General features: G+C 35.3%; 1 protein-coding gene and 1 long non-coding RNA gene across 3 annotated transcripts; one reads left to right on the top strand and one right to left on the bottom strand.

Moving 5' to 3' along the window:
• The first annotated feature begins 268 nt into the window (after positions 1-268).
• On the top strand, positions 269-9,210 carry LOC148272292 (uncharacterized). Its single transcript, XR_015824882.1, has 2 exons — positions 269-6,260; positions 6,586-9,210. It is a non-coding gene; the product is annotated as an uncharacterized LOC148272292 (long non-coding RNA).
• LOC148272291 (retinal-specific phospholipid-transporting ATPase ABCA4-like) lies at positions 8,215-26,415 on the bottom strand. Of its 2 annotated transcripts, XM_088240235.1 has the most exons (10): positions 26,118-26,415; positions 23,933-24,262; positions 21,668-21,862; positions 20,137-20,249; positions 19,907-20,051; positions 19,718-19,825; positions 18,890-18,984; positions 17,948-18,479; positions 14,270-14,370; positions 8,215-11,880 (listed from the first exon to the last, which is right to left on the bottom strand). In XM_088240235.1, exons 1-10 carry the CDS (start codon positions 26,143-26,145, stop codon positions 11,725-11,727), a joined length of 1,803 nt encoding a protein of 600 aa, XP_088096361.1. In that variant the 5' UTR covers positions 26,146-26,415; the 3' UTR covers positions 8,215-11,724. The 2 variants fall into 2 exon arrangements, with proteins under 2 accessions (XP_088096361.1, XP_088096362.1); XM_088240236.1 differs by lacking the exons at positions 8,215-11,880; positions 14,270-14,370; positions 17,948-18,479 and adding an exon at positions 18,522-18,625.
• Between the last annotated feature and the right edge of the window lie 1,379 nt (positions 26,416-27,794).

Below are 27,794 nucleotides of genomic sequence, written 5' to 3'. Positions count from 1 at the left end.
GTGATCGTCAACATCGGGGGGACCCGACATGACACGTGAAGAAGAAGAAGCTTTCTCTGTGCGTGAAATAGACCCAGAACCCTTAACGAGTGTATTAAACTCGACGGCTGCTCTCAGGTAAAAATCCCGAACACTGTTCTGAACAGGCACTTGACAACTGATCACCTTACCTTCGTCCAACAGATGATCGAAAAACACTGCAATTTGTTTACCAATACAATGCCCTATGCACCACTGGGTGTGGGAGGGGGATGATGATGATGTTTATAATTAAACAAATACATTTATTTAATTTTTATTAGAAAATCATATAAAATATAAGTATAAGTACTTTTAGAATGCTTACTGGGCCACAGGGATGGCGAGGCACCCGCCCGCGACCCTCGAAGATGAACTCACGCACGGAGTTAAGAGGCGCAGCGAGGATTCTGACGCAGAGGGAAGAGAGACCCAACGAGGATGCTGGTGCAAGGGGAAGAGATTGAGTTAGCGGGTGTCGCAGATATTTATCACTTTCCTGGATGTCTCCACCCACTGATTGGATTGACGCCTTCAGGTTGTCGGTTTCTCCTCCCTCATTGGCGTAATCTTCGGTTGGGGTTAGGTCCAAAATCCCCCGCCATCTCCCTTCCTTCCCGTATTTAATTATATAGCGCCAATTTTGTGAAAATCACCTCAAGGGCGCTGTATAAAAAGCATCTCAACACGCTTTGCAGCTACAGGGCGCATAGGCGGTTGGAATTCTAGTTCCCCATTTCCATTAATGTAATTGTAATAATTATATAAGAGCTAGATTACAATACGTCTTGCAGCTACATAGCGCATGGACATTTAGAAATCTAGCTCCCATTTACACTGCACAAAAAATTAGTAGGAAGTGTTTTTAATTTATAAATAACCGTTTACAAATAGAATTCAGATTACATGTCCTACAGCTACAGAGCGCATGGGCGGTTAAAAATCTAGAAACTGAAATATAAAATTATTCTAGTCTTATAATTAAATTTATTATTTATTTTAATTCATCCTTTTGAATCCGCTAATGCCACATGGACGAAACTCAAAACCACAATCTTAACAACAGCCAATGATGCTTGTATATCGAATGATACACTCAGAAGAAATAAGGTGTGGATGAGCGACGAGACTTGGCACTAGTAAAACAACGGAGAATCCCGAAAGAGAATGGTGTAGCCAGCAACAGACAGCAATATAGAGAATTACACCGTCAAGTGCAAAAAGCATGTAGACGTGATAAAGATTTATTTCATTTTCATTTATTTCATTCATTTTATTCAGATATTAGAACATTACAGAAAAAATACCTAATTCATTCTAAAATAATATAACAAAATGTAAAAAGAAAAATTAAAAGTTAAAAAGTGCTTTCCTAAGGGAAGGCCCACTGTCGTGAAATATGTCGACATCCGAGGCGATGCGATTAAGTAGCAAGATGCATACATTAATGCTGTTTGTAAAGATATAGAACAGCTAGCTCATACTGCACATACTAAAGACATGTTTCTGAAAATTAAGATCCTTACGAGTAATTTTAAGCCCAAAACATGGATAATTGAAAATGAAAGAGGCAAACTTCTGACTGAACAGGATAAAATACTGGAGAGATGGAACAATTACTGTTGTGGATTATACTCTGACAAAAGAAAGAGGTGTGCGTCAAGGTTGCATCTTGTCGCCAAAACTCTTCAACCTTTACGGTGAATATATTATGAGAAGAGCGCTGGATGGGTGGGATGGTGGTGTCAAAGTGGGAGGTCAACAAATATTAAATCTGAGATATGCAGACGACACAACACTGATTGCCAAATATGAAACCGAGCTAGCAGAAGCCTTCAGACGGATAGAGTTGGAGAGTGAGGCTCTGGGTCTGAAAATAAATAAAAGTAAGACAAAGCTAATGATTGTAGACAGAGCTGGCAGTCTCCTACGGACAAGACAGATGCAAGACCTTGGACTGATAGATGACTTTCTGTACCTCTGCTCACTTATCTCCAACAACAGCAGTTGCAGACCTGAGATTGGTCGCAGGATTCAAATGGCCAAAGAAGCAATGAACAATTTTAAAAAGATTTGGCGAGATCGAGGTATATCAATAAACACAAAAAAGCGGTTGATGGAAGCCCTAGTATTCTCCGTTTTCCTATATGGGGCTGAAATTTGGACAATGCGTGCCTACGAGAGGAAGAGGATAGATGCATTCGAGATGTGGTGTCGGAGAAGGCTGCTGCGTGTGCCTTGGACAGCCAGAAGGACGAATGCATGCAATTGGAAAAAATGCCCACAAAGACTACAGCGTCTGAGCGTGGGCCATTGTCTCAGAGTCTCAGAGGTGCCTTTCGAAACAAACAAAGGCCCTCGATTGCCCCACCGGGTGTGCTTTTATGGCTTGGCTTTCCACGGCACCCTTCCAAGATGTGGGAAATATTGTTATAAAGATAGAGGTAAAACATGGTAAAAAAAATATTAAAAACATAGTAAAAATGTAGTAAAAAAACGAATCAAAAACATAGTAAAAACAAAGTAATAAATGTAGTGAAACATAGTAAAAACCATTAAAAATATTTTAAAACTCAGTAAAATGCAAAATAAAAACAGAATACATGGTAAGAAACATATTTAAAGTCATAGTAAAAAAATGAATATATGTGTATGGCAAAAAGCATATTTAAAAAAACATAGCAAAATACTGAGTAGAAAGAGAAAAAAAACATATTTAAAAATAAAGTAAAAGATGTAATGAAAAAATAAAAAAAATGTCTGAACAAAACATTTTTTTTCATATATAAAAAAGTACACAGCAAAAGCAAATTAAAAAGTCACGAGGTATATTGTAAAATGCATTGTAAAATTGATGTTAAAAAAAAGAAATTAACAATAATTTTTGTACTGTGTTATTTCGAAACCGTTTAAAGGTTTCGGAGTAGTAATAAAATTTATAAACATATAAAGTCTTATAGGTATTTCATATTGCATGTAAAGTTCTTAAAATTATCCGATGTAACCTACACATTCCATTGCTACTGAGATTGTCTTTAAATAAAATTGTAATAATACTTGACCCAAATTAATATCAGAATATGTTTAAAGGAAAACATTAAATTGTTATTAAATAAAGCGTAGTTAGGCTCTCAGGAGGCATCCGTAGTACGTGGCCAAGCCAACCGTACCGCCTCCGCTTGATGACAGTTGTCACCGGAGTTTGTTGCGTCCGTACTCTTATTACTTCATTCCGCACAAAGACAAAGACTTATTACTTCTTCTGAGACACCTATTCTCAAAACTCAGTATATTGCTGTTTTGGGCCCTAGTGAGGTGTCACGATTCGCATACATAGAGGAGAATAGGTGTTATGCAGGCGTTACATAGGCAGCATTTGGTTTTCACTGAGTAAATATTCGAGACAGCCTATATACTGTTGAATGTAGTGCTTGCTATTCCTAGCCGCACTCCCAGTTCTTTTTGAAAGCTGCCATTTTCCTTGACATAAACTCCCGGGTATTTGAAACTCTCGACCCTTTCGAAGATTTGGTTTGACAGAGTCAGGGGATTTTGGGCATCGAGGCATGAAGCACATGAGTTTTTATCAAATATCAATCTATATGAATTACAGTAAATTATGGTCTTAGCAATGAGATTTTACGGTAATCAGTTAGCATTGTTTAAGACCAAAATAATGATGTAATTTTATTTACGATTATAAAAATATACACAAGAATGTAAGAAATTTAATGTTGATTGAAGAAATATAAAAATTGTCTTTCATCGGATCTGAAGTATCAGATCATACACAGTTTGTATCAGCAAACTAAAGTCAAAATAATCACTTCAAGTTTCATAAAAAAATACACGGAATATTTTCATTCTAATTTTAAAAACACTATTGTAAGAGACTATTTTTTTCCTAGATTGGTACACATGTTTATAATTAATCTGACAATTTTCCGCCTTTTTGGATAAGCAGTTTTTTTTAAATATTTTTTTATAAATTCATTGCATAAAATGAGTATTAATATGTTATAACAGGGAATCTATATAAAACTAGTGAATAGAAAATGAAAACGGAGTGTTCTCTGTTTAGGATAGTCACCATCTCAGCCTGTTCTAAGATGGAGATTTTTTATCCTTTAAAGCATAAGTAGTTCTATACTAATTTAACAATAACAAAACAAAACTAAAACTACTTAATTATAAATGCCTAGTTAATCAAATGTAAGAAATTAATAATCATTATTACACAAATATAAAGTATTTATATGTGCCAAGAATACATGTTTTTTTATTATTTTATTTCATTAGAAAGCCAACAGACATTTATAAATTTATAAGATACAATTATATTATAAATATATACCATTAAGTCCAATTAGAAGCTTTCACCTAATATTGTTATTGTAAATGTTGTCACATAAAAATTATACATAACATTAAATAATTATTAATCATACGCAACTTATAATATTACAAAAAATGTAAATGTAAATGTAATACGTAAAAATTATTAAAAATATATCTACTTTTGAATATTGGTCACACAGTTGCACATTATAATATATAATATAACTATAGTTGACCATACAGTGTACATTTATAATGTGCCTACATACAGAACTGCACATAACCTGCATATTATAGGCGGTGGATTCAAGGCGCAACATCATAACTTGTTTTTTTTTGGAAATTTCATTTTTAAAGGAAGTTAAAGATATGTTATTAATATCAATACAATTTAATTTCTGATAACACATATTGCAGGTTCTATTTACAAATGAATTTTGAAAAGATTTAGTTGGACATATAGAAATTTTAAATAGAGATTGGTTTCTGGTCTGCGTTACTGGGACTCTAAAATAAATAAGTGATGGAATCTTAGGGCAATATATCATGTTACTCGTATTTAAAGTTTTATACATAAAATTGGTGTCAGCCATGTTCCTGCGAGTTGGAGTTTGGATAAGTTTGTAAATTCATCTGGACCAGAGATTTGGACAGATTCAGAGTCAACTGTCTAAAATTGCAATACGATATAAATTTTGATTGTATAGATTCAATTTATTTTTTGTATTGAGGGCTCCAAGCGGGAGATGCGAATTCTAATTGATTTTGAACATATGTAAAGTAACGAATTCTAAGAGTGCGCGCATGATTGAATTTTCTCCCACGGAAGAGGAAAACTAACATTTGATACGATTTTTTCACAATTGAGTTGACATGTGCCTCGAACGTTAACTTATTGTCAAGTAAAACCCCGAGATCCCGCGTCTCATTAACATTAAAGATAATTTTAAAGTTGTTCCTTAAAAATGTGAGCACAGAGCATTTTTTAATGTTTAATTTTAGTAAGTTTTGTTTACAATAAACATTCAATCTATCGAGATCTTCTCGAAGTTTGATACAGTCTAAATTATATTTAATTTTTAAATATATTTTCATGTAATCAGCAAAAAGTAAAAAAATAGCAAATTTAAAGCTCTTACCAATGTCATTGATAAAAATTATAAATAGTAATGGGCCCAAGTGCGATCCTTGTGGAACGCCTGAAGGTACATTTACAACATCCGAACTAAACCCGTTTATGACTACTGAGTGTAAAATAATCAGTATACACTACGTCTACCCGAGTTCTTTCGTCCATTGCTTTTAAAACAGATTCTAAGAATAAAACAAGATTTGAAGTGACGGATCTAAACTCTACGAAACCATATAGTTTATATATATATATATTATATTATATTATAAATAATATATTATAATTAGAGACTGGAAAATTTCCCGATCGCGATAAAACGAAAAATAACGCGAAATTCGGTGTTTTTAGAAAATAACAAGCTTAGCAAGCTTTGAACAGCCATAAAATATTTCGCCTAATATTTTAAGTTGCTAACTTTGCGCTCGTTTCTCTGGGTCATTCTTGATTCGAATTGGAGGCCATATTTGTTTTCATAACTGTCATATTTCCATAAAAGTGTTGTTATGTGCCGATTCTGCTGAATATGACGATATCTTGGGAACAAAAGGATTCTTGTGAAAAACATATTCATGGTGTTAAACATAGGAAAAATGCCGAGAAGAATTCAGCTTGCACTTTAAATCAATCTTATAAATAAAAGATGTTACCAGAAGACAGGACGCTGTTACGGAATTGGCTAAAGACACGACTGAAACCTTTATCAAAGCCAACATACCTTTGAAAAACCTCTATGATCCGCATGTCAGAGCCTGAATTGACAAATATATGCAAGGTATTTGATTTATTTTTATTTACTTTATTCTGAGCATAACATTTATTTTTAATGTTATTTTACCGATTTTGATAATCTAACTGTTTTTGACACATATTTATAAAGTGGTAAAAATACGACATTCAACATTTTAACTGTAATTTTTACAGTACGCAGTGAATTTGTTTCGTAAACCTCACTGATCAAAACAATTTCTAAAGCCACTACTTTTACAAACGCTATTATAATTTCAAGATTAACGCCGAATGAAAACATTTGACAGTAGACTTAAAAAATTGACAAAAATACAGTTTTCCTTTCATAGTTTACAATTGTTATTTTTCAGGTGCTGGAGATTTGCCATGAACAAAAACATTAAGAGAGAAGTATCTCGGAATCGTACCTGCCGACAGAGTTTGCAAAGTGAAAGAAGTTTTACAAAACAAAAAAAAAGGTTTTTTTTGCGCCACAACTACCAATTCTTCAGGCCGTTGTGTGTTCGCCATATTATTTAGAATTAATACAAGTCCTGAAAAGGTAAAACTGTTTGTGGCAGGGGTAAAATTTTTAGAGTCAGCCAACGCTAAAAATTATGTCAGGGCTATAATAGACGCCCTGAAAGACTACAATATTGAGTTTAAAAATGTGAAGAGTGTAGTGACAGATTCAGCGTGTTACATGACTAAATGTGTTGAGACGTTGAAGGTGGTTTTGGGTGACCATCTTTTGCATGTGCATTGCACACATATATATTCCACGTTTTATGTAATATTTGCTTAATTTTTTTAATTCAGTTTTTGAAAAAATATATTACAAGTTAGTTTATAATATGTAGTTTATATTGTGTTTTTAATGTTGTATTATTGTAAAATAAATATTTTAATTGCAAAAAAACAACACCTTTGACTTTTATTATCAACCCGTGTACTCAAATTAGTTCTAAAAAATAACACCACCAGTTTTAAAAAAAAAACACCGCTTTTGGCAAAAAATAACACCGCTGTTTTCCGGTCTCTAAGTATAATATATAATAAAAAACAAATATAAAGCAATGAAATACATAAAAATATAAATAACATGTGTACCTATAAAGTATATGTATATCAGTGGCGTGTCGTCCATACATGCGATACATGCGGCGCATGCCTTTAATGCTGGAAAACTACGTAGGTAGTAAGTACATAACTTGTAAATGAAATATATGTACACTGTTATTATTAGAGCTCACATAAGAATATGTTTATGTGTGCCCTATTTCAAGATTTAAAATAATAAAAATCATCAAGTATTTTAATTATAGATTATTTACGTTTATAAAATTATAAAACGTTATCGCCCAAACATCGGTAACAAGCAACCACAACCACACCTTACGGAGGGCGGCGGCCGACTGACGCACTGACGGACTGACTGATGCTGAGATCTAAGATATGCTGAGATCTAAGATATGCTGAGATCTAAGATATGCTGAGATCTAAGATACGCATACATACGCTAGAAATGCTCCCGAGATTTTGAATAGTTAGCGCAAGCGCACCAGAACTTGCACTACATTACCAACTGTGCATGCTGCTCGGATTTTGCATTTCCATAGATTGCCTACCAAGTAATGATAAATTATTTTTGAGATACTTTTCCATTTTTTGGGTAAGAACTTTTCTTTTAAAGGTACATTGAGTAAAATATTCAGGAAACTGGATTTTGTAATTATGATTTTCAAAACATTGTAACCAAATGAGAATTTCAATCTGTAAAAAAGAAATAATTACCTAATTAAAAAGTTTATATTTTCATTAATGTAAAACAGCGTTGTTGGGACTTTTGATGTTTTCTCACTAAAACAATGTTGACTAATTATACCTAACCCAAAAAATTTAGTTTAAATTGAGTTCAGTGTTTTTTTTTTTCACATATAAAATAGCTTATCACGATAACTTTTAAATGATTAACTCCAAAATGGCTGTCTGAATTATTATTTTTGTTTTTTTATTTTAAGTTATTTGTATTTTCAACTCATAATCCCTAATATGGCCGCCCTAGGAAGCAATGAATGTGGACTTAAACGCGATGCTAATCAGGAAAATAATTGTATTTCCCTAATTGAATCTTTACTGAAGAGAAGATTTAGTGGTCTTCCATTTAATGAAAAGGAATGTTATTATTATTATTAAAAGGATATTTAGTTTGATGGAATTTTTAAATCAGCATGCGTGGAAAGTGTGCCAGGAAATAGTGGTGTGGCGTTCTATCATCTTTGCCTACCTCTTTGTGGAAATGGCGTGATGGTTATTTTGTGAGTTATTAGTACAAGACTTTGAGCTAATCTGAGAAATTTCCAATTCTGTAATATTATTATCATTTTGTCTAGACGAGCGACTCCTAAAAAGTTTTGCGGAATTCTGGGGTTCTACCGAAGGGTCACAGGATTTCCGCGAGTTAGAGGGGCGCGGAAAAATTGACGTAGAAAACAGAAAAACTGTGTAAATATTCAGTTTTTGATTTTCATAATTTTAATTCAAAAAACGTTTCACGGGTTTCATTTTTGTAAATTTACATTTTTACTATCGAGATGGGGTTCCACAAAAAAAAGTGACCAATAATAATTAAGGTTCCATTGACAAAAAACGGAAACTGCTGTTCTAAAGCATCGATAATATGTTTATCAAATAATTGGGTTGTGGTCCTGTGGCTAGTGTCTCGGACTCACGGATCGAAGGTTCGTGGTTTTGAATCCCACTCTACCCCAACTTGATTCCCATTTTCTTATAGTGGTTATTTACAACTCGTTGAAAATGGCCCTCAAAATTAAATATTTGGGTAAAAGAACGCAAATATTTCTTTATAGAAAAAAAAAAGATTTAAAATATAAAAATGGTGTTTTTTTCCTTCCCATGACCGCATGCCCTGTTTCAAAAGTCACCGCACGCCACTGATGTATATGTGTATTTATAAAGTACTACTTTTATTAATGTACATAAAAAATATAAAATCAATTATTTTAAAATTTGTTTTACATTTGTCTTTTATATTTGGCATTAAATCTTTAAATTACAATTACATTATATTGCTTTTTACCAAAGGCGGTTGATACAAATGGGACAATACAGTTAACGTGTGTTGCCGAATGAGTGATTATATTTTGTTGGTTTCTTTTGACCTCACTTGATTTATCATAAAATTTGAGTAGTAGGCGCCTCACAAACAATTGTTTTCATCCAATATCTTAAACTCAGCGAATAGATCTTCCGTTGGATACCTCGAGGGTTTTTTGAAAATGATCTTCATGATCCATTTTTGTGCTATTTTTACTGGTTCAAGGATTGAGCGAGAGCAACCTCCCCAAGCTAAATTGCAATATGGTAGTTTGCTTTGGCAAAAAGCAAAGCAAATTTGTCTCATAAGTTAAGCATTCAAGATATTTCTTAAGGTTTTATAAATGTATGCTGATTACCGCATTTGCTTGGATAAAGTTGTAATTACAGTTGGTTACGTAATTATCGCAGAGCAAAAATGACGGACGCCCAGTCATGACTTTTTGACAAATAACCAGGCCGCATCGGTATCCCAGCCGCCGTATTCACCAGACTCCAGTGGCGAGCGGTGAGTTTTTAAATTGGTAAGCTATGAAAATTCTGATAAAATATCCATATAAAAGTATGGCATATAAAAAACAAGTCTATTTTATATTTAATAAATAATTCCTAACAAATGGCTCCAGCGGCTAATAGTTTCAGTAAAAATATTTTCTAATGTAGCACAAACATTTGATTTAAAAAATACAATTTAAAAAAACATAATTGCAAAAAAAAAATTGGAACCCCTATGGATTCGAACCCCCGCCTACATCATTAGAAAGCCACGACTCATCCGCGAAGCTATTTCGCGTTTTGGGCTAAGCGTCGAAAAAGTAATTAATAAACTGGATAATTCATTAGCGCACCAGTGCATTTATGGTTAAGTCAGACTATTATAACTTGTCTTGAAATAAAACACTATTTCTTAATAAATGATAATTAAATAATTTAAAAGTATTCCTTACCGAGTACGATAGTTCACCAAACAAAACATAAATTACGTTTTAAAAATCATTGTTTCATCGACTTTATTATTCACAAAACGACATAAGTTATACATATTATAATTCTTCATATATATTTATTCTTAACACTATACACTAGTAACGTTTTTTTCATAACTCTAACTAAATTTTAAAAGTTTAAATGGATACTGAAGAATAACCTACAATATTCAACTGTCATCGTTTGCACAAAAACGAATTACAATTAAAAAACAATAAGCGAATCTTTGATTTTTAAAACCCACTAAAGGATTTATACTATATTATGGATGAAAATATCAATTCGTTTCGATTAAAATATCTAAATTTTTATTTATTTTAAAGCAAATTTACTTTCAAACCACCGAAACATAAGTATAGACATACAAAATATATTCGTTATCTCTTTCTTACACATAACGAGTGCGTATATTGTCACCTCCCTTAGACTGTCGTAAGTCAAATTGATGTATTTTAAAGAATAAGTATTGAAAGACTTAATTGCATTAATGAAAGCTGCAAGATTTTACTGTAATCGCAAGTGTAATTTTTCGAACGAGATTCTAAAGTTTAAGGTTAAAGACGTATTTGAATTAGTGATTTTAAAGGGAGCAGAGTAATCTCGTGTAATCCAGTAGTAATAATTTTGGCCAATAGAGGCGCAACTGGTCGCTGTATGGAATAAAGGAATATATAAATTTAGTTACCCAAGAAAAGTAATATATTTTTTTGGTGATGTGTTTTTTCCTAATAATATTACAGGATTATAAAACATTGTAAAGCGCCCTTGAGGTATTTTATTACGAAAATGGCGCTATATAAGTTATCCATAATTAATTAATTAATTTACTTAAGCTAGGGTTTCCTAGGACAGCGGTGCCCGTATCTTTACGGCCGTAGTGAACGGTGATGCGGTGGACAGCCGCCGTAACGGTGACTAGAGAGTTGTTTCCTAGGAAAACGGTGTTGATAACACCGTTAAAAAATAAAACCACTCTCTAGCAACCTCTACGACGGCTGTCCACCGCATCACCGTTCACTACGGCCGTAAAGATACGGGCACCGCTGTCCTAGGAAACCCTAGCTTTACGATGTCAAAAAAATATGGTAAGCTGCATGTAATCGATTATAAGGAGCATTCGCCCCTGCCAGACTCGGCCACCTGTGAATTTCTCCTGTTCCTAGAGATGAAGAGTTGCTCAAAAGTTGAGCGAAAATGCTCACTTTCGTCTACTTTACATTTCATTTTGAAGGCTTGTAAGCAAATAAAATAATGTATGTAACGTAACCATACAGAACCAATATCTGAGCAGAGAATTCGGGTCGGCAAAGCTGTTTAACACCAAATACAAATGATAGGGATAATGAATTATCAATGCTTACAAATATACATAATTCAGTTTGGATTAGAAGGTGTCATCAATATCCCTAATTGCTCAGTGCTAGGAATACTTGTTCCAGGGTTGTATCGCTTATCGTATAGTCCTCTAAAATATCATCATTTTGATGGCAGATATCTTCCATCCGGGAGAACAGTTCGCTATACTCGTATTGTTTGTCATTTATATGGTACTGCAGGATAGTCTGAAATCAACCAAATCACATCTGTGTAATAAATTGTCTAGCTGATGATGTTGTTCTACACGAAATTTAAAAAAATAACGGAATGTAATTTATTGTTTTACTGTGCTGAAAAACACTAATGTGACAAAAAGAATCAGCAATATAATATTATGTATTTAAACTCGTTAAAATAAATAGGTGCGTAGGCTTTCACGGTCACTGTCATCAAGGTAAACACTCAGATGGCTCCTGCAATGGTAGCCGAAACGTCGAAACGAATCCAACTTAGATGGGATCACCCAAAAAAGATACATATTGTGAAAATAACATTATATAAATCCTCGTATTTACGTATAAAAGTAATTAAATTCAATTACTATTATAAAATGTTGAATTTTTTATTATTATTTTTGTATAAATACAGTAGAACTCCTTTTATCCAAATTCCAGTCATCCGGATTGCCAAATATCCGGATCGTTGTCCGGAAACAAAAAATCTCGCTGCTCGTAAACAAGTTTCTTCCTGTGAGCAATTAACTTTGCTGGATATGTTTTACTAAGTTTTCAATGTGATTCCAATTTGCTGTGTTATTTCATTGATCTTAGAGTAAATTTCATGTTTTCTTTCAAAACATTGCCTTAATGGATATCCGGATAATATCTGGCACTCATTCATCCGGAAATTGGAGTTTTGCGGTACATTTAATTTTATAATAAAGATACCAGTCTCAAAGGTGTCGCTTGAGCGATGAAACCGGTTACTCGCCTTTTATTTTTATAATATACTAGCGGACCTGACAGACGTTGTCCTGCCCGAACGTTAACTTGCCTGCTATTACCTTGGAAAAAAACTTTTCATCGATATGTAGGTATCTAGGTACTTGTTAATGATTGAATTCCAAAACTAAAAATTTTTAATATTCGAATATTGAATTCTTTTTGCAAATTTCAAACTCGGCTCTTCTCACCAACAGGGGTGCACTTTGTTCAAGAATGCGATTTTCAAAATTGTATTGAATGTCAGTTAATAATATTTTAGTATTACAAAAATCCAGTAAAAAGAAATAAATGGGAAGTAATTATAAGCAATGCAAGGAAATAATCTGATTGGGATCCATAAAAAGCTAATGTTGTTTGTAAACATAAAAAAAAAAACTTTTTTTAAACACTAAAAAAACAACATCCTTCCATTTTTTTGTAAAAAAGATTTTAAAAAATTTAAACTTCTAACTTTTTTTGCAGATTCGATTGAAAATTTTGATATCTACGAACACGCGCAGCGCAAAGTACTACATTTCACTGAAACCCGCAAGTAAATCGGTTAAGCCGTTTAGGAGTTCAGTGACATCACACGTACAGAAGAATTATATATATAAAGATTTCAATGAACTCCCACGAAGAATTTTCAATAACAAATTTGAATAATTGAGCAATAGGGTTGCTGATGGTTGGAATAAGCTGCCACAAGAGCTGATCTCAATGTGTAGTCTCAATGGGTCCAGAAATGGACTAGATTTGTTTGGGAAAAGTTAAAGTGCGCCAACAACTAATTTTTGTTAAAATAGATTTAAGCATATCAGCTTTAAGCCGCTCACTTAAAATTAATACGTGTAATAATAAAATTACAAGGCTTATGACCCGTTGGCTAGTTTTAAAAACAGGTCAATATTATTGACAGACACCTCAACCAAAGTATTTCCTTTGTCACTGTTGAGATATAAGGTCTCTCTTAAAAGGATTATTTTCATGGTGATTGATTGTCTCGACATCGAGTATATTACGAATGATCACTGCCCTTTGCGCCGTTGAATGCAAGCTTAGCAACAAGGGGATGATGATGTATGAAAAAATATATACGTCTAAATTTGTTAGAACAGAGAGGGAAACATTTTAGAAAAGAGAATATGGAAGTCTAGGCATTGATTATAATGACCCGTCATTGGCTGGTTTAAGTTCCAGCCTGTCTGCAAAACATTTGGACATACTCAAAACATTGTCGAATCAACCTACTGGTAAAAGAAGAAGTACGAAAATTGGAAAATTGTTTTCAGGCGTTGCCTAGTGGGTGAATCGGTTCAGCCGGATGAATCTCACCCGCGTGATGAAGGTTTCAGCTCTTTTACTTCACAAAAGTCAACAGATGGAAGAGTTGAGGAAATGTGGATGTTTAAATATAGGCAGAATTGTGAATGTTACACGGTGTGTAAAGTGGCCACTTAAACCAGCCAATGACAGATCATAGCCCTGTAAATGGCTAGACTTCCATATTCCCTTCTCAAAAATGTTTTCCCTCTCTGTTGCAACAAATTTAGACCTAAAGAACACCCTAGGGAGGAAATCAAGCCTGTCTGCAAACATTGGACATACTAAAAACATTGTGGAAAGATATAGTATTTAAAAATAATCTTACCAAATGTTGGTCTTTAAGTTGGCACGGGAAAGCTTCTAAAATGGTGCTCTTCAGAGTACGAATTCTAGTTTCCAGTGCTCCGTGCAACGTCATGGGAATATCTGAAAAATAACAACAGTACCATATTACAAGAACGCTTAAATAACAATGTCTTTTAACAATGACATAGTCCTGCGGAGTTGGGACTAATGTCTCAAATAATATGTAATTAACTACATGTGTGTAAATAAATAAAATGTATTTTTAAGACACAAAAGAGGAAAAGGAGTATTATTTCATACTTAACTCTTTGGACGCGGCTGTAACATATGTTGCTATCCGACGTTCCATACTAGATTTCCTACCGTTCAACGCGAACGTAAACAATGTTGTTATGCTGGCCTTTGGCGGCCGATGAAATCGTTAACTTCTACCCTATGACGTTTTAACTCTAATAAGTGTATAGGATATTTCATGCTACTAATGCCATCTACGGTTTAACAGCGAAAATTATATGTTTGTTTACTAAAAATCCAGATCTAAGAGATCACTTACTCGGGTCGCGAACCTAAGAAAACAGCTAATCAGTTTGAAATTCTGGCAGGCTTACTTCGACCAATAGTATCTCGCCGGGTTCTTTCCAGTAACCACGTCAGCGTAGCATTGTGCGCGGATAGGATATACACAGCGGCGAATATTTTGATTTGCAATTTTTTCAATACTTTCGAACTTTTGTAGGTCCCTAATTAAATTTAGTTAAGTACGTGACTTTACGAATAATTTTATCAAAACATAGTGTTTTTTGAGACAAACATTTCTTTAAAAAATATGTGTCAGAAATTCTTTTGTTGGTAAACCGTTTTAAGTACGTTTTTACTAGAAAAAAAAAACTTATTCAGTTTTATCAACAGTGTTTTGAGTCGGTCCAAATTTTTGTAGACAAGAACTGGAATAAACCCCTTAGGGAGCTGTTAATATGAACATATTACAACACAGATGGAGAACATTTTTAGGGAAGGGAATATAGAAGTCTAGACATTTACAGAGCTTATTACCTATCATTGGCTGGTTTAAGTGACCACTTTTCACGCTGTGTAACATTTACCATTCTGTCTATTATATCAGCTCTTGAACTTCACAAACATCAACCGACGGAAGAATTGGAGGAATATAGATGAATATATTTATTTATTTGACAATTTATATACATATACAATATATATACATATAAGGGCGGGCATATTGCCTTAAGGCAATTTCTTCCTACCTACCCAAACCGTTCAGTTTGAGAAAATTATAAATACATGGACATATTGAATCTTACAATTTTATATAAAAATTAAAAGCTAAGATTAACAAAAATAAATATATTTAATAAAAAAAAAAAATAACACTATACTATGAAGAGAATATAGATAGTGATTGTTACCCAGTGTGTTATGTGGAAACTTAAACTACCCAATGACAGGTCATAAGTCCTGTAGATGTCTGACTTCTATATTCCATTTTCTTAAATGTTCTCCATATCTGTTGTAATATGTTCAGTATACAGTTTTCATCAGCATCATTATTTACGTTTTGCACCTAATGGTGCATAGGGCACTGCATTGTTACACCAATTGTAGCGTATCTTGATATTTTTTTATACATGGGGGTAAGATGATCAGTCTTACGCTTCAGATACCAGTACAGGGACAATAAAATATTCTTGTGTAAAAATAAACATTTTATGTCAACCATGTCGGTAATTGAACCCGAGACCTCTAGCTTGGTAGCCAACCGCGCTGACCATTACACCACGAGGCCGACATATAGTTTATACAGTTTTAATAATTGTTAAATACATTTTGAGCATCAAAATTACGAACGATTGGATTTTTTTTAAGTGATCGTTTAAAAAATATTGTATTTACAAAGACGCACAAAATTTGGTGGACGAAGAAATTGCTGAAATAATTTGAAAATTGGACTCCGGTTACGAAATATTTTTTAAGAATGACACAAAGGTAGGTGATTTTATTCGATATGGAAACAGAATCTGTTGAGGACCGTGTTGAAAAAAGAGAACAATTAAATTTATGAAAATCTGGACCTCGTATTCCCATGATACATAAATTCTATGATTTCCAATCAAGTATTAGTGTCAACAGTTGTTCTAGCAATAATTGAATGGGATTTTTTTGAGCATTTCTTAAACATTAAGATAATGAGCGCGATAGTTTTATTTAATGTATTTAAATAATATACAAGTAAAGAATAAGGGCTAAGTTCTTGCACACACAAATGGAAAGCCAGGAATAGCAGGTATTGTTGATAAATCCACCTGGTCTATGAACAAGTATAGAAATTGAAAAAAAATTCAGGCGTTGTCTAGTATGTAGGTGAAATAATTCAATTAGATGAATCTCAGCCGCATGAATAAAGGTTTCAGCTCTTTAACTCTACAAACATTTAAAAACTATTGATGTTTGAATATGGGCGGAATAGTGAATGTTACAGTGTGTAAAGTGGCCACTTAAACCAACCAATGACAGGTCATAAGCCCTATAGATGCCTTTATTACCTTCTCTAAAAGATTCTCATCTATGTTGTAATATGTTAATATTAACAGCTTCCAAGGGAGTTAAATCCAGTCCATGTCTACAAAAATTTGGACAAACTCAAAATATTGTTGTTAAATAATAAGTAGTCAAGTATTTCTCTTTTTTTATAAAAAAAAAAAAGTTTTAATGATTTGTTTTTATTAAATTATTTTTATTAATTTTAATCAGTAACCGGCAAAACAATACCATTTTCAGATTTTCAAGAAAATATTACAACGCAACTATTTGCGAATTATAAAGACGTTAAATCCCACAGTTATGGCAAGCTGGACTTTACTCAGAATTTTCCCGATGGAAATAATGGATCACATTTCCGGTTTAATTCCGTCGAACCCTAAAAAAAAACGCTACGAAGACGTTACCATGTTTGCGGGAACACAAAATTAAACCAAAAAAACTAAAATTTACTCGATAGGTTTGCTCTCCATGTGGTGTAGGATTATGTCTTAAATCCTGTTACACGTGTGCAAAATTTTAAATCCGTTTTGTCAATAAACATCAATTTCCCCTCGTAAAATTTTATTATTAAGTGATAAAGAACATGTCAAGTGTCAAAAACCATCAATTAACCAGTAAAACCCATTTTAATAAAAGCTTTTAAAGTGTCCTAGTACAGATAAAAAATATATTTTGCTAATTGGCGCAGCATTCCAATATTACTGCTCTGAGGTATCATATGACATTCAAGATGGCGGTACGGTTACAAGTGATAAGTGATTTACTATGAATCGTCTTTGTTCGCGTTATTTTCATAAATCAAGGGACTGTAATGTTTATTTTAGTGCCCCAAAATGTTCTTTGAACAGTTTAGGTCTTCTCAAAGTTGATTATTAATTTTTAAGTGCGTTATTCATTATACAATCATAAAAATAAACATTCAATCAAAAGCAGCCGCCGGAATGGTTTGATAAGAAATTACAAGACCGTCGCCCCCAGAAGGTTAAAGAAAAAACGGTTTGACCTGCCAGTGAGGTTGTCCTAGTTTCATGCAGATGAACTAATGAAATTACGGGAGATCGTGATAGGGTTACTGATTAGAGGTAAGGTTTGAAACCCGCGCGAAAATCAAATAAATCAAGATATATACTGGACTTACCCGAGGCAGAATCCACCACATCTTCAGCAGCTGCTCGGGGAGTAGGACGCAATCGCAGCGACAGCACAAACCCTGACCCGTATTTCTCTTTCAGAGCTTGAACCGGCCCGAGGCACACGAGGGAGCCCTTCTTTATCACCGCCAGCCGTCCAACCAACGTCTCGCACTCCTCCATACTGTGCGAGGACAACAAGACACTCCGACCGCTCGTCCTGGCTCCGTTGATCAACGCGTGGAGGGCACGGCGGGAGAGGGGATCCACCCCGGACGACGGTTCGTCCAGGAGTACGGACCCCGTCCCGAGGAGGGCGATTAGCGTGCTGAGTTTCCTGCGGCTGCCGCCGCTGTATTTGCAGTTCATGACGTCGGCGTGCGCACTCAGACCCGCGACTTTCAGCATCCGATTCACAAACTTATCGGCGCGGGAAGAGCGGTATCCGCGGAGACTGCAGAACAACTTGAGTGCCTGACGCCCCGTGAGATAGCCGTCCAACGCCTCGAACTGCGGACAGTAGCCTAGCTCCTTACGGTACTGTTAGAAAACAATGAAATACTTACAGTAAAATGAGCATTATTTTTCTAGTGTATTGTGCCGTGTGTTATTCTCACTCTTTGCCAACATTTCAGGGTTCATTTCCACCCTGATTTAAACCAATTTGCATTTGAACAGCCTTGAAACTAAAAAATTTAAGCAGTACGTCAGTTTTGGTTATTTTACAGAGGAGAAATTTTTATTTTTTAAAGACACTTCCAACTGAATCATTCAAATCTCAATTCAAATGTTAAGTATTATTTTCCCTGTAAAATAGCCCAAACTGACCTGTCATTTTCTCTGATTTATATTTTAATCATTAAACCTTGAGGCACACAAATTTAATTAGATTTTAGTAAAAGCTTGAGAAAAATTGTGCTGAAGGTCAAGTGAGAGCATTGCTAACTTACCACTTTCCCTCTCGTGGGTACTAGAGAACCCACTACCATACCAAAGGTGGAGCTTTTCCCGGCTCCGTTAGCTCCTAGGAGGCCAAAACACTCCCCTGTAACAGAAACATTGCAGTCATGGCTTACCTGGACATAGGTTACATAGTTCCATATTCACGAGTTATTAAGTTCCATTAACTGCTACAGTAAGAAGTGTTTACATAATGGACCTGTAGGGTCCATAGTCGATAACACACAAGTGTTAAATTAGTTCACCTAAAGTAGACTATCGATGGACGGACGATGCAATGTCATCATTTTCTATCGAATCCAATACATTCGTATAATGCAACTCTTATAGTATAACACGCTAAACAAGGGGCATCGTTCTGCAGCACATTCACACCGTCCCTACCATGAAGAAATGAACTTCAAAGGAACGTCGTCTATGAAGAGACTACAGGACGCAGCCAACATCAGTCAGCCCGTTCAGTTAGTTAGCCCAGCAAGTTCAGTTCACTTCCGTCCAGATCGACCACGTCACTCAGTTCCAGCATGTAGTTCAAGTGCAGTTACTTCAACTCCTCATCGCCGAAACAGTCACCCGACATAATTGATTATTTATTTGCCTCGTAATAAATAAACATCAAACAGCAATCTCGTGTCTTCTCTGTCAATCTGGGGTAGGAACTCCAACCAGCCCTCAACAACCTAATCCTACAGACCCAATTACCCATCCCCTAGTTTGATTTTTGGCCGTGTACGAATGTGAATATAAAGGCAACATTCCGGAATATTTGTAAATCCCAGACATTATTATTCTAGCTTCGGAATGGTTTATGTACAAACCTTTTTTGATACTAAAACTGATTCCATTCACTGCAGTATGGCTTCTTCTGAAACTTTTCCAGTAATTTTTAGCCAAGCTATCCAACAAGATGGCCGAATTTTTGTTATCTGAAAAAAAAACACAAAAACACAGTCAAACTTGGTTTCATCAAAACACATCTTCACGGCATTCGTGCAATGTATACATACTAGAGCTCATTTCTGCCTTTACAGCTGCCTCTTCTTTGATCACATATTCATCTTTAAGAGAAGTTTCGGAACACTGGAATCGACTGTTCCAGATACGTTCCCAAAGGAGCTGGAACATTCCATATTTGTACAGAAAAAAGATGCCCTGTTGAAAAAAACTCATATTATAGCTGTCCAGTGCGAGATATGATATTGTTAAGGTTTACATTTTGAAAAAAATTAATACAAACCGCATATAAAAATGTTCCAATGATCGTGTAGAGTATGTGGTAGTTTATACCGTAGACCTCGTGTGAGAAATAGTTTAATAATCCTGTACATTCTCCAGTTACTTCATCTCTCCCTAGAAGGATAACATTATGGCTTTAGAATAATTATACCATCATGATCCTCGAGATAGATATTGACAAAAGACTCAGTCAGGATACAGCACGGAGAGACCTTTAACCCATTCATGACGAGAGTTTCATATGGAACTGATAAAAGATTTGGCATTCTATTCGTCATATTGAGTTGTCTAGTGACAATAATCACGCAGTTAATAATTATCTGTAGTCTCAATGACTAGAAATAATGATTAACGATTAACCAAAAAAATTGCATCCAAGAAACCTCTCCAAGCCTCTCTGAGTGCGGTCAACTCTTGTGTGTCCTCTCAAGTCAGTATGTCATCCATTAGTTCAGACATGTCATTTTGAAGCTCTATTCATAAGCTGTCAAAATCAGTCAACAGTGTTTGATTTGCTTATGTTGAATCATATTTTTTTAAATCGTGGAAAATTTTAAAAATTGGCGAAAAAAACAGCATTTGCGGGAAGTTTTGCTAAGTCACTTTTTTGCAAAGAAAACTGAAGCCGAAAGTCATTGTTTACTCGTGGAATTGTATGGCAAACATGACCTTGCGAAATCAGTGTTTCGAGCGGTTTCAACGCTTTAAAAATGGCGATTTTGATATTAAAGACAAAGAGCGGCCTGGACAGCTGAAAAAATTTGAAGATGAAGACCAGAAGAGAGTTGTGTATTATGAGCTTCTTAAACCGGATGACACCGTCACTGGAGAACTGTATCGACAACAACTGATTCGTTTAAAGAGAGCATTGAAGGAAAAACGGCCAGAATGTGAGACCAGCCAGACAATGCTCAGCCACATGTCGCTCGACCCGTTAAAAACTATTTGGAAAATAGCGGATGGGACGTTCTGCCCCACCCGCCATATAGTCCAGACTTGTCACCTTCTGGCATTCATTTGTTTCAGTCGGTGCAGAATGCACTTTCCGGAATACGCTTCACTTCAGTCCGAGGCATCAAAAATTGGGTCGATTCGTTCTTTGATTCAAAAGATGACAGTTTTTTTTGGGATGGCATCCACAAATTGCCAGGAAGATGGGGAAACGTTGTAACTTCCGATGGACAATACTTTGAATTACAGAATTGTACAAGATCTTCTTTAGTAAACGCTCAAATTTCCTAAAAAAAAAACAGTTTTTAAGTTATAGACCTAATAACAAATTCAATTTAAAATGCGACCAAGCATCATATGATTTTCATGTATCACGACTTGTCTATTCCTAGCATTCATGGAGAAGGATACAAAGATGATTTTAATGGTAACTAAAAAGTGCTGATTTTTAAGTTACCTAGTTTTATGGCATTGAGCCTGTAAATGGATTAAATTTTCATTTGGAATGTTTCATGTTCAGTGATAGTTTTGGGACTTACGTTTTAAGGATTATGGAATAGGTTTCAACAATAAGGAATTACCGCAGCAAGGTGTAGTGTGGTTGAAGCGCTTGGCTCGTGCCAGACAGATGGAATTTTCCCTAGCTGAAAACCCGAGGCACAGGAGACCGTGTGACAACGCGTGGGGAGGAACCAGCACCGCCAGCCCGCCCATCAGGCTGGCTCCCGAGTCCTCGAACAGAGCGGAGGTGAACAGGACAAGAGACACGATGAGACCTGAAATCATGCAAAACTTATAATTCTAAACCTAAAATAGATTTATTACAGGTAAACATAGTACCAGTGTAATTGCAATATGGTTGTAAGGAAGAATGAAAATGTACCTTATAAGCCCTCCATATAATTTGCCAATCTCACAGTGTAAGGGGCAATAAAAGCAGAAGAGTTGAATTCAATTAAAATCGTGGATGAAATTTTTAAATTTGATAGAGAAACAGGTATAGGAGAAAACTCATTTAAATTAGACATTTGAATGCAGAAATATTCAGGTGAAAATTAATATTACAAAGTGAAACCTAAGTAACGAAAAATATAAAATCATTTCAATTATAATAATAAAAATGCAGTTCCACCAAGAAATGTCAGTAGAAAAACTCAATCTAATAAAATCATCTATCAAAAATTTAGTATCAGGATGGTTTTGCACATAAATATATAATGAATCTGTGATGAAAGTATTGTAAAGTTGTACGTACTACTGAAAGATAGGTTACTTTTGCAGATAAGGATATTTAAGATCATGATTTAACACATAATGTATTATTATTGCGTTTTTTTTAATTATTAACTTTTTTAAATCATTCTTATGTTGTTGAAATTCCATTTGTCGATGCGTTTTGAAGCTGCAAGACTTTTTGTGATGTTAGCTATCATATTATTTTTATCATATTTTGTAAATGTTATCAACTATCAAATATCTAAATTTAGTAAATGGGGTCTAGAATTTCAACCGTCCATGCGCTCAGTAGCTGCAAAACTTGTTGTTATCTAAATTCTAATTTTATAAATTTGCTTTTTATTTCGTTTTTAAAATATCACTTAAACTCTAAACTTCATTGTCAAATAAAAAATTTAAAAATAAAAATGTAAATAGGGGCTAGATTGCTTATTGTCCATGCGCTCTGTAGCTGCAAGACGTTCTGTTATCTAGCTCATATATATCATAGGCGGCCTCCGTGGTGTAGTGGTCAAGACGCTTGACTCACGCACGGAAGGTTCCGGGTTCGATTCCCGGTGAGAACACAAAAATTAAAATGTGATTTTTCTCAAGCCTGGTTGTTCGGTAATATAATTCACCACTGTAATTGGGCCTCTTGGCCTGTTGTGGTGCAAAAAAAAATGAAATGAAAAATGAAATGAAATAATTGGAGACGAGGAACTAGAATCCCAACCGTCCATGTGCTCTGTAGCTGCAAGACGTGTTGGGATATTTATTTATTGTACAGCGCCCTTGAGGTGATTTTCACAAAAATGGCGCTATATAAATTATCCAAACATTATTATTATAATATAATCCTTTGGTAAGAAAACACGTCCCAAGAGCGAAATGCGCACTATCCTAGTATATTATTACTGAGAAATATCATATTTAAATGCGTACTGCGCTGGAATTTTTTTGTGAAATTTCAAAAATGTTATTGAGATATTTTCGTATGCTTATTTTTTTGAGGTATTTTCTATCGACCTGTTTTCGACGATCTTTGCTGTGATAACTTTTAGTCATTTTTTGAAACAGAAAAGAATCAATAGTATTTTTGTAATATAGTGATGCCTATCCCGCTCCACAGCAAAGCAAACGTGACGGAAGAAATTAGAAGTTTAAGACGAGTTTTTGGGAAGGTAACTGAATGACAGACTGAAGACATGCACCAATGTGTGCACACCGTAATCAACAGGTTAAAATATAAAAGGAAATGATGAAGAGGAAATAGAGAAGCCGTTGGTGATGAAAGGGAAATGGAAAAATTCTGGGTGGAAGAAAAGAAACACAATATATTGCAAAACTCGTGAAAGTCAACTTGGACTTCACATTGGGGATTGTTATGTAAAATATCATATTATGAACTTTATACAATCAATTTTCATGTCCATTCTATTTTTTACATACCACTTATTTTAACATAACAAAAAAAAAAAAATATATATATATAAGTGCATTTTTATTTTTAAATTGAATTATATTTCAATACAAATGTTTTTATTTGTTAAAAAAGGCTGTATTTCACCTGTTAAGGATTAAATATGAAGGAAGCTGTGCTCAATTTTGACGACGTAAAATTCACTCACCTAGGAATATTGTGATGAGAAATAGGACGATATACCCGGCGGCCGGGTGGCGAACCAGCAGGGACAGACAGTAGGCGAAGTTGATGGCCGCCAGCAAGTGGAGGAGCACTAGGAGCAGGAGCAGGGGCAGGGCTCCCGGCCAGGGGTCCAGCGCATCGCCCAGCAGCAGCAGGAGCGCGGCTATTGCGCCGCACAGGCCCGCATCCGCCAGCAGGCAGGCCAGATAGCCCAGCAGGCTGGACGCGCCACTCACGCAGAGCAGCGAGGCCCGCTCGCGTTCGTTCTCCAGCACGCTGTATGCTAGCACACTCGCCACCAGGAGAAAGCAGCCTAGAAACAATAAATTTAAAAATGTAATATTTATGTCTACTTCTTGGTCAAATGATCAGGGTATTTGCCTACTATGATGTACGAGGTTTGATTCAAAAATATGATATTGCGAACCAAGTAGTGCGCTTACAACAAATTTAAAGTAATCTCCTTCAAAGTGCTCTTCTTGGCTAGCGATGAACTTATCCCAACGTTGATTCCATGATTGGAAGCATTACTGGATGGCTTCATTCGGCGGGGCCTGCTGCAGAGCTGCTCCGCCGCGGCCCTCTCAATGTCAGGAATGGTGTCAAAACGTTTATCTTTTAGCACGGTTTTTATTTTTTAAAAGAGCCAAAAGTCGCATGGTGCTAAATCCGGAGAATAAGGCTGATGTGGACAAACAGGAACCTTTTTTTCCAGCCAAAAACTTATAATTTTGGCCATAAAGTCCGGATCTGCATAAAGATGATCCTTCAGTTCCAAACCATCACGATGTTCCTTCCGTTGGTCAGTCAAAAGTCTGGGAACAAATTTTGCACTCACTCGTCTCATTTGAAATCAGTTAAAATGCATTGCATTGACCTGTACGAGATATTCAGTTCTTCAGTTAGCTGTCAAGTAATCGCCTGTTTGAACTAATCATTAAAGTCGAAGGTCATCCTGACTTTTGCTTGCCTTCGAGCATTTAAATTGCTCGCACCACTTGTAAACAGTCTTTGGAAACACCACATTATCGCCATACACTGAGCGCTACATCGCCATACATATCGACATTTCTGACGTTTCATGAACACATAGACAATCAGTGGTAATGCATTGAAGATGTTAGGATTTGTTCTGCGTACTGCCCGGGTTTTCGAAAATATCCGCATACTCTTTACAACTCCTTGGTGCGAAGTAGACTCGAGAGTGGCTCGATGATTTGGGGGCCACATGAACTGAAGTACTCTCTTATGATAGAGAAAATCCAAAAGAAGTTTCTGAGATATCTCTACATGAGAGAGTGCGGGTATTATCCTCGGCTCTAACCGACGGAGTTTCTCCAGGATATGCTCGGCTACAACAGTTAAGAGACTAGAAGGAATGTGTATTTGACTACACATTTTTATCGATTGTTGCGTGGTATGATCGATAATTCTTAGATTATGATGAGCATTGGTTTGTATGTTCCTGATAATTACCTAAGACAGCGTCAGCATAGATTGTTTCATATTCCGATATTCAGGACCAACCTGCCTATGGTTATCCCTGTTGGAAGGGCTACCGCTATGCTGAACCACATCGCTTTGGATATTGATCTGTTCCATGTATCCGAAGGGGTTTTCCGGAGCAGGATTCTCCTACTACTTTGGCATGAGGCTCTTTCGTGTATTTTTTTATTTTTTTATAATGTGTACATATTGAATATATGTTTGTAATGTATATGTTATGTTTAAATAAATGAATTGAATTGAATTAAATATCGAGCTTCTTTGGCACTATTTTGAAACATTAAACTAATCTGAATGCATTATTTGAAAACCACAATCTGCAACGAACACGGTAAACACAACCTCATTCTTCCAGTTATGGAAGCACACTGACAAGTCACAACTTGTTCAAACTTGAAATTGACTATCTCAACTTATCAGGATATCACACTAATTACTCTAAACGGATGCAGTATCAGCAGTTGCTGCTATAATTCAGTCATCATATTTTTTTTATCACATTTCATATTGAATATCTCCAAAATTTCACTTTTTTCATAATCATCATTTCCCTAGTGGTGCATGAAGCACTGTACTGGTGCTTCAATTAAATTTTCGTTACATAGAAGGTGAGGTGAAGAGTGCGAACGGGCGCCAGTCGAGGATAAACAAAATAAAATAACCAATAGTGAGACAGCTCGCCCAGTACATGACATCGAAGAAGGTCTTCTCCTCCTCCGAGTGAGGGGCGACCCCCGGAAGCGGGTGGAAGGAGGGGCGCAGCGGGGGCGCGGAGAGCGGCGCAGGCCCGGGGAGCCGCAGCGCCAGCAGGTTGGTGAGCAGCGCGGCCGCGGCCGGCAGCCGTGGTAGACGGACGTGGAGTAGAAGGCGCGGTAGTGGGAGGGATAAAGGTCCAGCGCCACGATCAGAGGGCCCGTGTAACCCTGGGAAGGGTGGCGCTCACCCTCTTCCAGAATCCCTGAAAATTGCTTGGCGTAAATATAAATTTTATAAGCAAGGATCGGTCAATTTGTGTATTTTTTGTGCACTGCATTCCGCAGAAAATCGCACAATAAAAGCAATGACCTGAATTTTGAAAACGGCATAACTTTAAAACGGTAAGTTAAAACTGAGAATTGAAGAAAAAAAAGAAAAAAATAATAATTAATACGGCATTAAGATCATTAGTTATATTATTAAAAAATAACATTTTTGGTATTGTCTTTCTTTTATTTGTTTATTTTTCTATGGAATTTACATTACAAAAATACACTTTAAAAATACATCTTAAAATTAAGCTATACCATAATTTGGAAAAAATGCCCCTTTGTGGGCATTTTTTCCATCCAGCCTGAAAACTTGTTTTGAATACTTTGATAGGTATATCATTAAAATTGTAAAAATCCACTCTAAATGTGCATTATTATTATATTTATTATTATTCTCGACTTGTAAAAAATACCCTATTATTGAGCCCACGTTGAAATTAAAAGGCTCCATCTGATTTCATATCATGAAGAATGAAAGAATTCTCCGATTTACTGCAAAATTGCTGTTTACAATGGTCAAGCCCTGGGATAGAACAATATTGTATTGTCCACAAGTAAACATGTGCTCTTACAATGGGTTGTTAATTAAGTAAATATTTTATTTATTACGTTAAAAAAATACATAACTTCAAAAATGCAATATTTTTGAGTTTGTCCAAATTTTTGTAGACAAGGACTGGATTCAACTCCTGGAGAGCTGTTTATTATAAACATATTACAACAAAGATAAAAGAACATTTAAGAGAAGGTAATATGGAAGTCTAGGCATCTACAGGGCTTATGACCTGTCAATGGCTGGTTTAAGTGGCCACTTTACACACTGTGTAACATTCACCATTCCGCCTATATTTGAACATCTATATTCCTTCAATTCTTTCATCTGTTGATGTTTGTGAAGTTAAAGAGCTGAAATTCTTTATTTATGCGGGTGAGATTCATCAAATTGAATTATTTCACCTACATACTAGGCAACGCCTGAAAATATTGTTTTTTTCAATTTCTATACTTCTTCATGGACCAGGTAATTTATCATGAATCTCACCCGTATAAATAAAGATTTCAGCTCTTTTAAACTTCACAAACATCAACAGATGAAAGAATTGAAGGAATATAGATGTTCAAATTATAGCAGAATGGTGAATGTTAGAGTGTGTAAAGTGGCCACTTAAACCAGCCATTGACAGGTCATAAGCCCTGTAGATGCCTAGACTTCTATATTACCTTATTTTAAATGTTCTTCATCTCTGTTGTAATATGTTAATTAAAAAATGCACAAAGAAAGTTACACAAAAAGAGGTTTGAGTGTGCACA

This window comes from Micrasema longulum, unplaced genomic scaffold (assembly GCF_059751315.1).
Source record: "Micrasema longulum isolate JH-2025_06_02 unplaced genomic scaffold, ASM5975131v1 h1tg002391l, whole genome shotgun sequence".
Taxonomy (NCBI): Eukaryota; Metazoa; Arthropoda; class Insecta; order Trichoptera; family Brachycentridae; genus Micrasema; species Micrasema longulum.
The sequence above is the reverse complement of the archived record's forward strand: the minus strand, read 5'-3'. Positions and strand labels throughout refer to the sequence as shown.

What these genes read in the sequence shown, in the direction of transcription:
- LOC148272291 (XM_088240235.1), bottom strand. Translation starts at nt 26,145, where the DNA reads ATGTACTGGGCGAGCTGTCTCACTATTG. An exon ending in GGCGAGCTGTCTCACTATTG is followed by an intron (nt 24,263 to 26,117) that starts GTTATTTTATTT and finishes TATTGTTTCTAG; the next exon opens with GCTGCTTTCTCCTGGTGGCG. An exon ending in TACCCACGAGAGGGAAAGTG is followed by an intron (nt 18,480 to 18,889) that starts GTAAGTTAGCAA and finishes GTTTTCTAACAG; the next exon opens with TACCGTAAGGAGCTAGGCTA.